The 15,938-nt window shown below is 44.5% G+C and overlaps 1 protein-coding gene across 6 annotated transcripts in view; it reads right to left on the reverse strand.

Annotated features, from left to right (window-relative positions):
- Window positions 1-1,053: 1,053 nt before the first annotated feature.
- The window catches only part of DYM (dymeclin), a 208,459-nt gene continuing 193,574 nt past the window's right edge, over window positions 1,054-15,938 (reverse strand). For all 6 annotated transcript variants that reach the window (XM_057378441.1, XM_057378440.1, XM_057378438.1 and 3 more), the window contains one exon: window positions 1,054-3,467. In XM_057378441.1, the coding sequence (XP_057234424.1) occupies window positions 3,318-3,467 (150 nt within the window). In that variant the 3' untranslated portion in view covers window positions 1,054-3,317. The remainder of the gene's footprint in view (window positions 3,468-15,938) is intronic.

A 15,938-nucleotide genomic window follows, 5' to 3' on the forward strand; every position in this document is an offset into this window, starting at 1 on the left:
CCCCTATCCCCTTTCACAGTGAGATCAGAGTTTCACCCTATTGCCCGAAGAAGGATTTCTGCCTCACTAGGGCATGTGCACAAGGCTCCACAACACAACTCCTACTTCACCAAAAACTTACACAGCAGCTGCGTTTCCTGCCTGTTCTGCCCAAAACTCGATCTTCTGGAAGGGATGGTTCTCTGAAAACAGAGCTGCCTTCTCCTCCCCAGCCCTGAAGCGATGGATTTCCTTCTCCTGCTCAGGGAGCCCAGGCAGGTGGTGATCAGCATTCAGAGGAAAATTACTGTAACAGAACCACAGACTGGTTTGGGTTGGAAGGGACCTTAAAACTGGGACAATGTCCACTGTCCCACGGTCCTCCAAGCCCTGTCCAGCCTGGCCTTGGACACTGCCAGGGATCCAGGGGCAGCCACAGCTGCTCTGGGCACCCTGTGCCAGGGCCTCCCCACCCTCCCAGCCAGCAATTCCTTCCCAATATCCCATCCATCCCTGCCCTCTGSCACTGCCAAGCCATTCCCTGTGTCCTGTCCCTCCGGGCCCCTTTCCAAAGTCCTTCTCCAGCTCTCCTGGAGTACCTTCAGGCCACAATTAGGTCACCCCAAAAATGAGCGTGGTCAGGAGAAGGTCCCTGTGCAACATCCATCCCACACCCCAAAACCAGAGACACCACCAGATGAAATGGACAGGAAAGAGAAGCTGAGGGTGCAGCAACACATCAGGGCTGGTCAGCTGTGGACAACCCTGTCCCTCCTCTGCTTTCCCCCCTGACCCCACGTTCCCAGTGCCCCTCCAGGCCACAGCCATTGTGACCATTGAAGCTGAGCTGACAAGAGGTGACACTGCCTGTGACACTGCAGCACAACACAGACCCCTCTCACAAGGCACAGACACAACATCGATGTACTTTATACATTAAATAAAATTAGATTCTTCTTAAYTGCACCTCATGGAAGACAAAAGACCTCGTGCACACTGGGTCTTTTGATGACGATGTGAAGAGCCACCACATGGCAGCCGTCACACAGAACACAACAGCACCCCGTGTTTACTGTTTTATCTTTTTATTTTTGTAATTACGCATAATAAATCTTTCACACAAAGTAATGAAAAGGATCCCTAAGGTGAAGGAAAAACAGAGTATTTGTGACCATACCAGACTGCAGATGTCAGGACAATGCCAGGCCCACATCATGCTCCAGCTCCTGGGAGAGCCAAWGGGGCCAGCATGGATTTCTGCCTCAGTCTTGATCTGGCTCTGCTGTTTTGGCTTGAGGTGTAACTGGGACCTGGGAGCAGGGCATTTCATAAAACATACAAGGAAATTATGCCATCACATCAAACCCTCTGCACCTCAGTACCACCACAATGGGAAGACAGCAAGAGGGAATTTTCCATGTGATGCCGATGTCGGTTCAGCAGCTGCTCTCACCTATTCTGCCAGATTGCTGCTTTGTGTGCCCCTCTCTCATAAAAAGCGCTCTCACAGACAAATCAGGTTTTCTGTCTGAGCAGTGTCTGCCCCAGCAGGGCCTCTCTGGTTCTGCTCACCCCGGGTGTTTAAAACAGATGAACACTGAGCCAGCCCAGCAGCTTCAGAATCCACGGTTTAAAAGTGCATCTTCAGACTGACCTTTCCAAACCCAGGCAGCCCTGTTATCTCACAAACACTCTGAGTCTTTTAATAAAGACAAAATTATGAATCACTACAGTAACCAAGAATAGTTATCCCCTTTTGACGTTTGCTCAAAGACCAAAACGAAACAGAATAAATYCAAAATACAGATCAACTTATGTGCAGCTCAGTCATGGTTCATTCATTTCTCCTATTTGCCCAAGAAAACACTGCATCTCCAGTCTTACCACTGCCTCTTCTCCAAAGCTTCTGTCGCTTCAAAGTCCTAAATGCTCATGGGCTGTATATATTCCTCTGCAGCTATATTTAAATAAATTTGGAAAGCTCTTTTTTATATAAGCCAGCATTTCCATTTGTGTAGGACTCAAATGGACTTCCATCTCTAAATAAGCAGATAAAAGGAAAGTACAATCTTAGCACATCCTTCAGGGGGACCAAACGGTGCAAGAAATTCTATTTAAAGCCATTCAAAGGACTTTCTGAAAGCAAAAGCACCCAAATCCTCAGGTCAATAAACAGAACATGCTGGAGCAGGCAGTGAATACAGAGGGTTGCCACGCATCTTTAGGAACTAACTCTTCAAAATTGAAGTTTTGGCATGCAATGCACTGGTGACAGTCCCCCACACAGCAGCACATGGGATGAGGACAGTGGGTGCACGTGTGTGCAACAGACATCCCCAAAATATGATACCCACTTCTTTCGCTCTTCCCACTGCTGAAACAGGAATACYAGGAAAGGGCACTTGAAAACAACAAAAAAAAAAAGATAGTAGTATTCTACATTCAGATAAATTTATACTTCTGCAATAAAAATTTAAAAGCCAACAGGAGGTTTTCAACACAGAGTTTTGTCAAGGATCCCCAAAACACACTGTCACCATTACACACAGTTTTACAGGACACTGGTCTATTTAACAATCTTGTAATTATTTTCTTTGGACTTTTTTTTTGCCCCCCTTCCCTACACGTTAGATTTCCAGGAACAATTTTGCACAGGAGCACAGAAAAACAAGTCTGTAAGCGACCTGACTCCGAAAGCAGGTGTTTCTTGCCCTCTGGAGAGTATTTGCCAGTCAAWCAACAACAACAACGAAAGACTTGCTATTGAAAATCCTCCCACAAACATCTAAATCAAGTGTTTTGAATCTGCCTGGGAGCTAATCTGATTAAGATGCTGCTTGCTCAGTTCCCTCGGATGACAGTGTAGACAGCAATTTAAGGGCTGCAGCCTTGACAGTGCCACGGAAACGAAGGGCTGTGAGTGAAAATACGGGATTAGGTAACGAGCAACCCACGGCAGCATCCAAGAGGCCATAAAAACATGGACCAAGGAAACTGCCCCGCTCGAAAGAGCCAAAAATACAAACGCTGCTTCCAAATCAAAGCCTGCAATCTCATTAAGCCCATTAAGTTAAAAGGGCAATCGAGTTTGTGGTTGGTAGTAACATCATACCCCATGTGTAAGGCCTCATTTTCATCAAACAAGCTCTAGGTTATGGACTATAAACACAAGGTTGCCTACAAGCCATCAGTGCCCCGTAGCAGTCTGTCCCAGCGTGTGGCTGGGCTGGACACTGGCTCTGGGGTCAGAGGGGGCAGTTGGAGGGGGTCAGGTTGGCAGGGGTGCAGAGGTTCAATTCTGGTAAGACGGAGCGGGGCTGGTCTGGCCGGGGCGTCCCTCAGCCCGAATCCATGGTGAAGAGCTGGATGTCACGGGGGTTCCAGTACAGGGCCACGGCAGAGTTGTAGACCAGGGACCACACGTAGGGGATGAAGAACTCCTCAGGCTGCTCCTCCTCCACGTACTTGAACTTCAGCTCGGGGAACTTCTGCAAAAAGAAAACAGAGTCCAGTCAGGGAAGGTTTGCATGCGTGCTTGCAAACACACAGCCCACGTAAACACTGAAGGAAGAGCTTTGGTGAAAAAAATAATGGAAGGAACTAAACCATTAGAACCAAAGGAAAATATTTACAGGATAAAGAGATAATTTGTGATATCTTTTTTGAACCAATGCTATATTAGCATATTGTATTYGAGCCTTTTACTGTTGGTCACAACCCATTTGCCTGTTAACAGCCTAAACATGTAAATCTTTTACAAAACACAAATGTCTTGAGGAAAACCTGTCATTTTTAGCAGCCCCTCAAAATCCTTCTTGCTTGTGCATGTACAGACCTATTCATTGCACTTCCCCAAAAAACATTTTGGGATTAATTGTACTTGACTCCTTAGCAGAAGAATCCTTTGGAAAGGCTGAAAGGATAAACACRGATACCGCTGGATCACAGAATATCCCAGGTTGGAAGGGACCCACAAGGACCATGGAGTCCAACCCCTGGCCCTGCACAGCCACCCCAACAATCCMACCCTGTGCCTGTTTTCCCAATGCTCCTGGAGCTCTGGCAGCCTCGGGGCCGTGCCCGTTCCCTGGGGAGCCTGGGCAGTGCCAGCACCCTCTGGGGACAGAAGAACCTTTCCCTGCTCTCCAGCCTGAGCCTGCCCTGGCCCAGCTCCAGCTGTTCCCTGGGTCCCAGTCACCAGAGAATAGAGACTGACACACTGCAACCTCAATTTCCCATTTTTCTCAGTTTTTCTCTCCCAAAGCAGTGCACACTGCAAATCCACCAGGTTTGCTCTTGGTAACCATGTGTTTTGGAAAGAGCTGAGTTTACTTTTGAGCTGTGCTCTTCACTTTATCCACTTCTAAACGTTGCCTGTGTCTGAGCTTGGCAGAGTCTCAGGCAAAAGCCACAGTACAATGATCACTGGGGTAAGATAAAACATGACCCATTTTATTATTTATAAGGCTGTGGCTAAGACTAAGAATAAACTCTACAGTGTGACATGATAAGAACAAGCACAGCAATGGCTAAGGAGACTCCTTGCCCATTAATAATGAAGGGATTCCCTATCCTATTTCTTGAGCTCAGTGTCCTGTTTTCTTGCCTTAAGGGTAAAAGAATTCTGGCTGGATCAGTTTCTTTTGAAGGGGCATTTCTGGACACTTGGTTTTCTGGGTTATGTATTCAACTTCTACACTCCCACATTATTGCATTCTTGGAGTTACAAAACACAGAMAATTGTAGAAAAGTTGWRGAAAACAYGTGGATGTGGCACCTGGGGACATGGGTTAGTGGTGGCCTTGTCTGTGCTGGGAGAACAGCTGTACTCAAAGATCTTGGAGGGCTTTTCCAACCTAAAGGATTCTGTACTATCTSTGTCCAAGGAACTGAGGCAGCTAAAACATCAGCTTGTTAAAGACCCTTCTGCCTCTCACTCCTATTGAGTTCAAAGCCMAGAATCTCAAGGGTACATCAGCAAGTTTAATTTCCTGTGTCAGACACACAGGTTGTGGTAGAGAACTCTCCCACAGCCGTTTTGTGCACCTAAACCACTTTCCACCACCTCTCTACAACCTCTCCTCCCCAARTCTGTTTGGACCAGCCTGTTTTATCTTCTGCATCATTTTGTTTTTTCACTCTCAGGCACCTCACACCCATACCCACCCCCACCTCTCATTTCCAGTCTCCCAGCCTGCTGCCACCCCAACTGCCTTCCACTGCATCCTTATCCTCTCTCTTCACCATACTCTTTTATACTCACCCAAGCTTTCTCTTTTTCTCAAAAACCTTGTGAGATCCTCCCTTTCATTGACATTCTCTATTCCTTCCCAACTTGGCTTCAAGTCCTCAAGCTGTCCCTGCCTTCCCTCTCTGCCACCCYTCACCTAAGCCCTCATGTATATTTTCATTATTATTTATTTTTTTARAAAACCCTGACATTCTACTCTGCTTATCCTCAGTGTAATCTTCCCCACTTCCTTCCAAAACTTCCTGGCTTGTGGTCAGTGCAGACAGGAGCACGTTCTGTTCAGCACTGCATCAGCAGAATGAATGGTTAAACCTCATGGCCACACCATGGCAACACTTCCAGCCAGAGGAAAGTCTTACACAGCTGTCACTCCTAACCCCTCTGGGAGGGAAGAGTGGGGAAAAAGTGATTAAAGATGCTAATTTAAGTTGAATTAAACACAGGTAACTCTGTTTTTCACCCTCAGGTCACAGATACAGTTACTGGCTTTGCAAATGCTCGTGGCAGTAGAGTGGGACCATTCTGGGCTCTTGTGCAGCTTAAAAAACATCTTCAGTCTTAAAACAGTAGGCAAAATTATATTAGAAATTCCAACAGCTACATCTGAGATGTTCAGGTCTTACTATCCCATAATCTCTCAGCTGGAAGGGCATCATAAAATGGATCAGGTAGCATTCATATTTTCAGGCAATAAGCCATGCACTGATTTTATTATTCAGCCTCTCTTCAGGCTGATCGATGTTGCCATCTATTGCGATCGTACCATAGCAATTTAATAATCAATTTCAGATTAAGCGCTGTAATTCACTGCAGTCAGCCTGGATTCTCTCACACTCAACATGTGCTTTCAACAGCCTGCAGGGGTATCTTGGAAAGGCGGACAAGACGAAGGAGATTTTTAAAGAGAGAGATAACACACACTGCCACTACATATCCATAATTTTGAATGTGTCTATATAAAAAGAATATGGATAATGGCAGGAGTGATGGATTTTTAATGGTCCACCTGAAGCGCAGGCTCAGGACAGCTCAAGGCATTACTGATGAACATGAAAAACTACAATTCCAGGACAGCTATTCAAACCACCTTCTTTAGATGACTGCAGTGATCACAGCTGTGTGCTGCCCATGTTTTCTCATTCGTTTAAAACGAGAAATCCTAGAGGCCCAGCATGGAGAAAATTGCACCAGCATCTTTGGGGTGTGGATGCAGCACTTGGGAATATGGTTTAGTGGTGAACACAGTGCTGCTGAGTTAATGTTTGAACTCAATGATCTTAGAGGGCTTTTCCAACCTCAATGATTCTATGATGTAACGTGCAAGATTAACCATGGCAGCCATCCACTTTTGAGATAAAAAACTACCCACACTGTTTCACTAGCAGGGTGTACACTGAAAACAGAATTTGTTAACAGAAAAAAAGCAGCAAAAGTTTCTTCCTTATCAGACTGCCTTTAAAACAGTTTGTAACAGCAGGATTCAAACACCATGTAAAACGTTTGATTGATGACAAAAAGCTTTAAGATCTTAAAAAAGCTTTTTACAATTTTCAGGTGACAGTCCCAGTTTAAGTTCATATTTGTGCTATTTGTATGTTGTGCTGCAAATGAGTGACTGGGAGCCTTGGCTGTGTGCTGCAGACACACGGGAGGTGACACAGCAAAGCAACCAGGCCACAGGAGTCTCAGGGCACTCCCAGCAATAACCCAGCCAGCACTGGTGAGGGCTTTATCACGGTTAACAAATTCCCAAAGTGGCATGTCAAACCAGCAGTGCACATACCYATTTTGTTCAGCCTTGCTGCTGGTGTGTCCAGCTTACTCCTGGAAAGACCTTTGAACCCCAGCTGGTGACACTGCAATGAACCTGATTTTTTAACACCACTTGAAAAGACAGACCWTTCTGTGCATCTTAAATGCCAGTCTTAAGGACAGAGAAAAAGCCTTGGCATGGGATGAATCATCCCTTTTTTTCCTTCACCGCCCTRTTTGCTCAGATGGGTGGTGTTGAAAGATGGAGCCCCTCTGCTCTGGAGCCAGGCTGGGAGAGCTGGGGGTGCTCACCTGGACAAGAGAAGGCTCCAGGGAGAGCTCAGAGCCCCTTTTGGGGCCTAAAGGGGCTCCAGGAGAGCGGGACAGGGACTGGGGACAAGGGCTGCAGGGACAGGACACAGGGAATTGCTTGGCAGTGCCAGAGGGCAGGGATGGATGGGATATTGGGAAGGAATTGCTGGCTGGGAGGGTGGGGAGGCCCTGGCACAGGGTGCCCAGAGCAGCTGTGGCTGCCCCTGGATCCCTGGCAGTGTCCAAGGCCAGGCTGGACATTGGGGCTGGGAGCAGCCTGGGACAGTGGAAGGCTTTGAGGTCTCTCCCAACCCCAACCCCTTTCTATCCAATATACAATACTCTTCACTATTTAAATTTCTGAACTCCTTGCCCTGATATACACAGGTCCGTTGGAGCCATTATCTGCATTTCTCTCCAGCCCTTACAGGGACAGAGAACCCCAGATAGTTCAAAATAAATCAGCCTGAGAAAGTCCTTGAACATGTGAGAGACAGAGGTAACGTTAACGGTTTGAACGACACAGTTTAAACACAGACACCATTTATCAGCTCCGGTGAATCACCTCACCACAGCACCCTATCTTGTTTTCTTCTGCCAGACAAAGCAGAAGTCAGATTTAGTGGTTGGGACGAGGGTACAAATGAGACAAACCGAGAACTTTGCAGACTGTCTGTGTTGTCAATCACATGATTCGATGAAAAACCACGGGAAGTCTGATGAACAGACACAGAACTGAACTGCAGTAACTCCCCTACCGCAGAAGCTCAACAACATTGGGGTGTTTGGGTTTTTATTTTTTTTTTTGTTTTGGTTTGGATTTTTTTTTTTTTTCAGTTAACGTTAAGAAAGAGAACATCATGGCCAGCGAGCAGCACCTGACCCTGTTCCAGGCAGCACAGTAGCATCTGAGCTACAAGACTTGAGCCATACATTAAATAAAACATCCCCTTCCCTTCAAATGWACCCTCAGAGCTGCTCCTAGGCTAGAGTGTTATCTTAGTGGATGATCTCCACTCAGATGTAAGCAAGGGCAGATGGAGCTGCTTTAAGAGCCATGTCTTTGCTTCTTCACTGATGTAGACATTCTGATGGATGTAAAGCAGCATTCATCAAAGATACAGGGCAATCATTGTGGCAAATAAAGAAATTAAAGAGCTGGATTAATAAAAAACTGRAGAATCCTCTTTTCCTCGAGTTCTGGTTAGAAACTCTGGTTTCTAAAACAGCAATCAAACTCGAGTCAGTATTTCAAAAGCAGGYGACTCTTTGAGCAGAGAAGTGGTGTTTTCAAAGGAGTCTGAACACATTTGAGAGTCAAATTCATGTGAACTTTACATCAATCCAAAGCTTCAAAGTCTTTCTGAAAAAGGGATTTCTGTGTGTTTGAAAAGCTTACCATGAGTCCTGTTTGGTAACCTAATGACTTGCTGGCAAATTATGTGTTTCATATTGTTCCAGCTAAATATAGTAGTGTTGCCTGCAGAGCATCTGTAGGATTGGACCTCATTAGTAAAATACATTGAATGGCAAGGAGAAAAAAAAAGGGCTCAGATTCAGCATTGTACGAAACCTCTATTATAGGGTCTATAATGTAYATTTACCCCAGCAAGGATTACCCCTACAGCCTGTCTTGCATCAAACCAATCTGCAAAGATTTTGGGCAGAGCAATGACACTTGTCCRCAAAATCCTCAATACCACTTTGAAATCTGGTCACCAAAATACCACTCTGAGTCAAATTAATTGCCAAGGATCTTGAAAACAGCTCAACAGTCATGCCTGGCACACTGTTTGTGGTATGGATACACAGATACATAYGGAAACATATGTTTTATACAAATATAAAGGACTTGAGTTCTTTATCAGAGCACAATTAATGGAAGAAAACGTCTCAGTGCTTGTTCTAAGATACTCACAGATTGAATTTTTGCAATTACTTAATTCTTTTGTGGTGATAAAGCCGCTTCACCTCTCTTGGGTTCTGTTCGTGTCTGCAGAGCTTCTCTTTGACCTCAGACAGCAAGTCTGCGTGGCTCTGGTGAAATATCTGTTTGGGCTACACCACACCTGCCCGATACCATCTTTTTCTCCTCATCAGGCTCACAGCATAGAGGATGATGGTGGGGAGATGAAGGAAGCAAACAGGAAATGTGCTAGACTAAGTGTGAGCCACACATGTCATTCAGTGATCTGCCTAAGGAATAGGTGCAAACGGACAGACAGTGAAGAAAACGGGGGCTCAGAGCATGGCAGGGAGGTTGAAAAAGAAATAGAAAACTCAGGATGATAAGAGGTTTAACACCATCTGTGCACAAGCTAAATATGATAAGTATATACCTATTATTTAATAAATACATATTAAATATAGTATTATTTGKAACAATAGAATTATGAAAGTTTAAGCAACTACACGAGCAGTAGTAGACAACAACATTGCTYCCAGGGAGTAAAATTCCATAAAACAGGTAACACATATTCTAACGGGTCACAGGAGAGTTCATCTATAGAGAGAGAACTGTTTCAGCAAGTTTCATTGATATGTGATTTCTGTTTTCAGATCACTTTGAGTAAAGGTTTGTACAACCACAGCTGCAGGAAAATAAATGCTCAGCAGTGAATTTTCAGGGTCAGATATGAACTACTGCCAGAGAAGCAGACGTGCCTCTGGTCAGAACTCAGCAATTACTGTTTTTTTATAGAGTACTGAGAAGCCAGGTCATTTTGGGAAAAATCAATCAGCTCTGCCTAGATAATTATTGGTAAAAACACAATGATTTAAATGAGTTAAATATTTGTGGTAAATCTGCCAGGGCACAAACCTTTATAGGGTACCATAAGAAGAAAACTGCATTTCTGTCTGGGATACAAGTGAAAATAATGACAGCTTTAAAGTCCTAGAAATTCAGGGATGCAAACACATATACACTTGTTTCTTTTCTGTCCAGAAAGGAAATATCAATAGCCCCAAATTGTGGTATTTTTGTCTTCATACCAGGCTGTTAATCTGCACAGATTCCAAATGCACTGTATAAATACATATATCTGAGCTTAGGACAGGGCCAGGTACTCATTTCAGGATCTGCTGGGTCCACATCAGAAACACCTGGACTCTGGACTACTTACAGACAGGACAGAAAATAAACTGGTCAGCAGCTATAAAGACAGGCTGGGAGAGCTGGGGGTGCTCACCTGGACAAGAGAAGGCTCCAGGGAGAGCTCAGAGCCCCTTTTGGGGCCTAAAGGGGCTCCAGGAGAGCTGGACAGGGACTGGGGACAAGGGTGGCAGGGACAGGACACAGGGAATGGCTTGGCAGTGCCAGAGGGCAGGGATGGATGGGATATTGGGAAGGAATTGCTGTCTGGGAGGGTGGGGAGGCCCTGGCACAGGGTGCCCAGAGCARCTGTGGCTGCCCCTGGATCCCTGGCAGTGTCCAAGGCCAGGCTGGACATTGGGGCTGGGAGYRRCCTGGGACAGTGGRAKSTGTCCCTGCCTATGACAGGAGACACWATGAGATGAGCTTTAAGCTTCTTTCMAACACAAACTATTCTAGRATTCTGTGAATACMCCTTAATCCCTTAATTTGAGAAAAAGGGGTCTSAGCTTCAGAGATCTGTGTCTACCTGGAGAAATTCTGGAATGGGAGGAAAAGATTACCAAGATGAAAGACTGAAGCAAAGTTCAGATATCACACACTGTTAAGTATCATTAAACTCTACATTCATTTTATGCATTATGCATTTATAGTCACAGTTCAAGGATTTACAGCTCTAATTACAATCTGCTTGSCCTGTCACAATTGTTCTCTATGCCCTGCTGTCTAGATGGACACAAATCTTTTGAGAACATTTCCATGAGGACTCCTGCTAAACAGCCAGGAGCCAGACCAAGCTCTGACTTGCTGYCAGTGAGAAACAACAGGAACAGCATGAGGACATTTGCAACACTGCAGAAAAATACAATACATGCTGGCTTTACCAAACAAAATGAAAAGAAATAACCAGAAATTGATGTGTGTAATTACACTTGAAGCATGAGGATGAAGGCATGACATGCAAATGAGGCACCATCAACAAAAAATAGAACTTTCATCCACTTCAGGGCTTAACCTGAAAGAACAGTAATTCTCAGAAAATATAGTGGCCTTTYAGAAGAAAGAACATAGGTCTGAGCAAAAAATGAACAACGTCAAAATGACAACAATTTTGACAAAGAGGGTTTCTTAAATTGGAAAAAAACCTAACCAAGAAGAGATTTAAACACATGGAATGAACAAAGCTACTGACCCAACTGACAGAAACAGTTATGGTCCTGACCTCGCTCAAGCACTCATTATGTACGTACACCAACCACTCAGATAAATAAGTAAARTCCTTAGTGTGCTTTTAAATTTAGGGAATTAAAATCTGAAAAACAGAATAATCCCTGAACCCATTTCTCAGTGGCATTAMAGGGCACCAAAGCACAAATGGGGATGAGTCTATCAACTCACAAAACTTTTATGGATATGAAGTGGACATTTAAGCCTTTCCTACCTGTGGGATTTGCAGAAATGCACACTTCATAACAGCAGTCCCTATTTTTACCACKGCTAAGGAAGATGCAAATGAGTTTACGCTCTGGCTTCCTGTGCTTCAGCTTGCAAGCCATCCTTCTCTAGATTAATGTGCAAGGCTTTACATGACTGTGAAAGACAGTATGTTTTCAGCAAATATTTTTGCTAAAACTGAAGGGAGTTTAGAAATCACTCATTCGATGACACCTTTATATAGAAGACTTGCAGAACTGTTAACAAAAGGTTTGGATTTTTGGATGCCTCAGCTCACAATTAAGACCATGATGCCTTAGAAGTATCCTCAAAGAAGGGCTTAGAAATCCATGAATTTTCAAAGTCTCGGAATTAAATCCTGCACCAAATGTAGACTTTCCAAACCCCAAAATACCACTTGCCTGCCAAATAAAGCAGATTCAGATTTGAATCTTTTCTTTCCAGAATTTTACGAATGAGGTTTGAGCAACCTAGAAGGTGTCCCTGCCCATGGCAGGGGGTTGGAACAAGAGGAGCTTTAAGGTCTCTTCCAGTTGAAAACATTCCATGATTCTACGATTCGATGAATTCTGCCACTTCTCCAGTGTGTAAAAGGTAAATCTTAAGAAACTGGTTGTAATAACTCAGTTGGGAACATCACATGAGGAACAATTCTTTGAAGGTCTCAAACTGGGCAAAAACTCAAGTTGTCCTAGGTCCACATATGCACGTGCATGGTTTGGATCACTCTGCAGTGCAGGAAGTGAGAGAAGGTGGGGGAACATCAGTTCTGCAGCCAACCAAATCTGGAGCAGATAACCATCCCTGGACRGGTTTAAAAGCCATGTGGATGTGGCGTTTGGGGACATGGGCCAGTGGTGGCTTTGGCAGTACTGGGAGAATGGCTGGACTTGATGGTCTTAGGAGACATTTCCAGCTCAAATGATTTTGTGATTCTGTGATTTGTGAGATCCTGACATGCTTGGTCCCTCCAGAAAAATCTCATGGTGCTCCCAGAGGTCATGGTCAGTGAGGAAACCCCTATATAAAACAAAAAAGGCTTTTCATGGCTCAGGATTTGCCAAAGACCAAAATAGGTCTTCCCAGGCAATTTGATTATTTGCAACAATGTGGAAGAACTCAAAGGAGGGTGAAGCAAGGGTGGGAAAGGTAAAGACTCCTCTTGGAGATYTTGAAAGTGAAGGCACTAGGGAAGAACTAACTTGTGCATCTGGCTACAAAGTCTGCTCCAACTTCTGGACAAAAATGACAGATCTATAKTCCCTTCATCAGCCTTCTTAAAAAAAACAAAGCCCACACTAAAGCCCAACAATATTCCAGTTCTCACTTCAGACACAACCATCTGCTAATTATTTTCTGCAAAGTGAGTTGCATGCTTTTAGTCTAATTGATAGAATTTATTAAAACTTTTTTTAGCAATAAGGAAATACTCACTGGAAAGGATATAAAGGGGCCTATGAAGTGCATGAATGATAAAAGCTTTGGAGAAAATAACCCTGCTGAATAATGAATGTACACTATTGTGTAGTTAATATATTAAAAGATACGGAGAATCTGCTCTAGACAAATCTTAGAGCCAATTACATATTTTACATTTCAAGCAGTGGGTGCTACTGTTTAAGCCAGAGCAGTTGTTTTGACTTTGATAGCAGACTAGTCTAAAATACAAGGAATGTTGTTTATCATGGAAATGCTTTGTGCTGGAGATAACATCACGGATGGCTGCCCCACCTAGACTACGGCACCATCCCACCGTCCCAAACAAACCCCAGATAAAACTCTCCCTGCTGCCCGGCTTCTACTCCCACCAAAGATACAAATGTTGTGGAAGTAAAACTCTTGCCATGGTGTGTGCCATGCAATCAGCAACACAAAATGAGCAGAAGGTGTTGRACACGTTTGTGACAATGAAGGAAACTACTGAACTTTGAGAAGGTGACCTGGATTTTCATGTTTTGGTAAGGCACTGGCGCCAACACTGCCTTGCTGCCAGAGGGATGCACCTCAGGAGCCCTGTATGGACAATGTACAAATCTTGACCCAGTAATACATAAATATTGCCCTTTTCTCACTCTCTCCATTTTTTTTTTTTTTCATAGGAATTGTCATGCTCACAGTTAGATTTTCCTGCCTCTCTCCTGGAAAAGGTGCTAGAGAGTTTATCATCTGACTTGGTCCCACTTTATGCTCGCTGATTGAGCTTGTGCATATCTCTGGAGTTTCCAGCACTCACCCCTCTGCTCTTCAGCATCTGAGCTGGGAAGGGACTGAAGCAAAATGACAGCATAAACCACACTAATTTCACAGTTTAAAGATTTTTGCTTTTGCAAAACACCTATATGACCTTCCTCTGCTCTAATACAGTATTGGGAGAATCCAGCAGAACCACAAAGGATGGAGAGATCAAAATGCTGTTACCACCTGACTGTTCCTTTCACCCCAAATCGACARTGAGTACCATGTCAGTTGTTTTGTTTTCTCATTTATTTGCGTAGAACATATTCCCTCAACACAAAAGGTGGCAGGAGAAGAGCGCAGTGATTCAGTTTGCATACTTTTCCAGTGACGAGGTCCCAGACATGCTTTCACTACACAGTGGTTCAACGCTGCCTCCAAAACATCCCACCAAGCCAAAAAGAACATTCCTTTGGACAACTGGGACCACGCTCCTCTCCGTTATCACTGCACAAGGGCTGATGCACTGCACAAGCCTTGGCTTCCTGCATCAACCAGAGAGACGAGGTCCATTCTTCCAGCTGGGCTTAACACCTTTGATTTGCATCTTGGGGGCTGACATTTACCGCACATTTCCTGGTGTGGAGGGCTCCTCGAAGGTTTCCTGACAAGGTTTGAGTGTTCCTTCTCAGCAGCCACAGAGACAAGGCCCACACTGACATCCTGCTCCAGTCCCTCCCACCCAGCACGGCGGTGGGGCTGCACGCCAAGCCCAAACATCCTCCCCCCACCCCCAGCGCCCACGGAGGAAGACCTCCTTTTGATTTTGTACTTTTTAATCTAAGAGAGCCAGGCCTGTAAATATTACAAAAAAAAATTATAACAATGACCTAAGAACAGAGACAGACTTGCTGTCACCAACTGTTAACTCTCAGATCAGGGCAGCCTAGGAAGTGGACCCTTATCTGCCCAAAGCTCAGGACGTGCTGACTAACACCCTATGGATYCTGCAGACCCTTGGCTCCCTAATCTCCCCAAACTAGAAAATGTACACCCCAATGGGCATACTCCCTTCTTAAGTATTTCAAGCCTCTGCAAACAGACAGACTGTACTGYGAGATGAGCAGCATCGCCCCGCTGCATGCAGGAAATCCCATTTATTTGTTCTGAGGAGTGAAATGTGAAGTGACAGTAAAACCTTTCCAGCCATAGTCCACTGTGCCAGACTGCAGACTAATCTGAGCCAGGACTGCCAGCTGAGGAATTGGTGCCAAATGTGGAAATTTACATAGTTATTTTGTGAATGTGGACTTCACAGCCTTATAAAAAAAGCATGTCCTAATGCTAAGAGTCCTGTGAAGACAAACCAAAGCCAGGGGAATTCACTTCGACGATAACCAGGACACCTCTTCTGAAATGGATTTTTAGGTTGCTCATTCTATGCTATATTTTATCTTATATTCCATTATATTAATGAAGGTTGTGATAACAAGTTCAAATTAGCTATTGAAAACATGCCTTTATCAATGACAGAGGCAAGCAGTGCGTAGAAAGGAGAAAGGGTAAGTAACTCATGCATGGGACAAGGATCTCTTCAAGGTGTTAGGACTTGTAAAGGTTTACAAGTCTTGAACCTGGTCAAATGCATCTCCTTGATTGTCTGAGTAGAGGGAGTCAGGAGGAAAAGCCAAAAGGAATCTGTATGCTCGGTGTCATCCTGGAGTCACCAGGTTAAAAAGCAGCATTTTCTTATAGTAAAACTGCTTCTTTTTTAATAATGCAGACAATCACCTCTATCTGAAAAACGGCCCCATCCCTGGGGTTTAAAAGCCGTGTGGATCTGGCACTTGGGGACATGGGTCAGTGGTGGCCTGGGCAGTGCYGGGGAATGATTTGACTCGGTGGTCTAAGAGGACTTTT

Source organism: Malurus melanocephalus, unplaced genomic scaffold (assembly GCF_030028575.1).
Source record: "Malurus melanocephalus ecotype Western Australia unplaced genomic scaffold, MMel_1.1 scaffold_359, whole genome shotgun sequence".
NCBI classification, from domain to species: Eukaryota; Metazoa; Chordata; class Aves; order Passeriformes; family Maluridae; genus Malurus; species Malurus melanocephalus.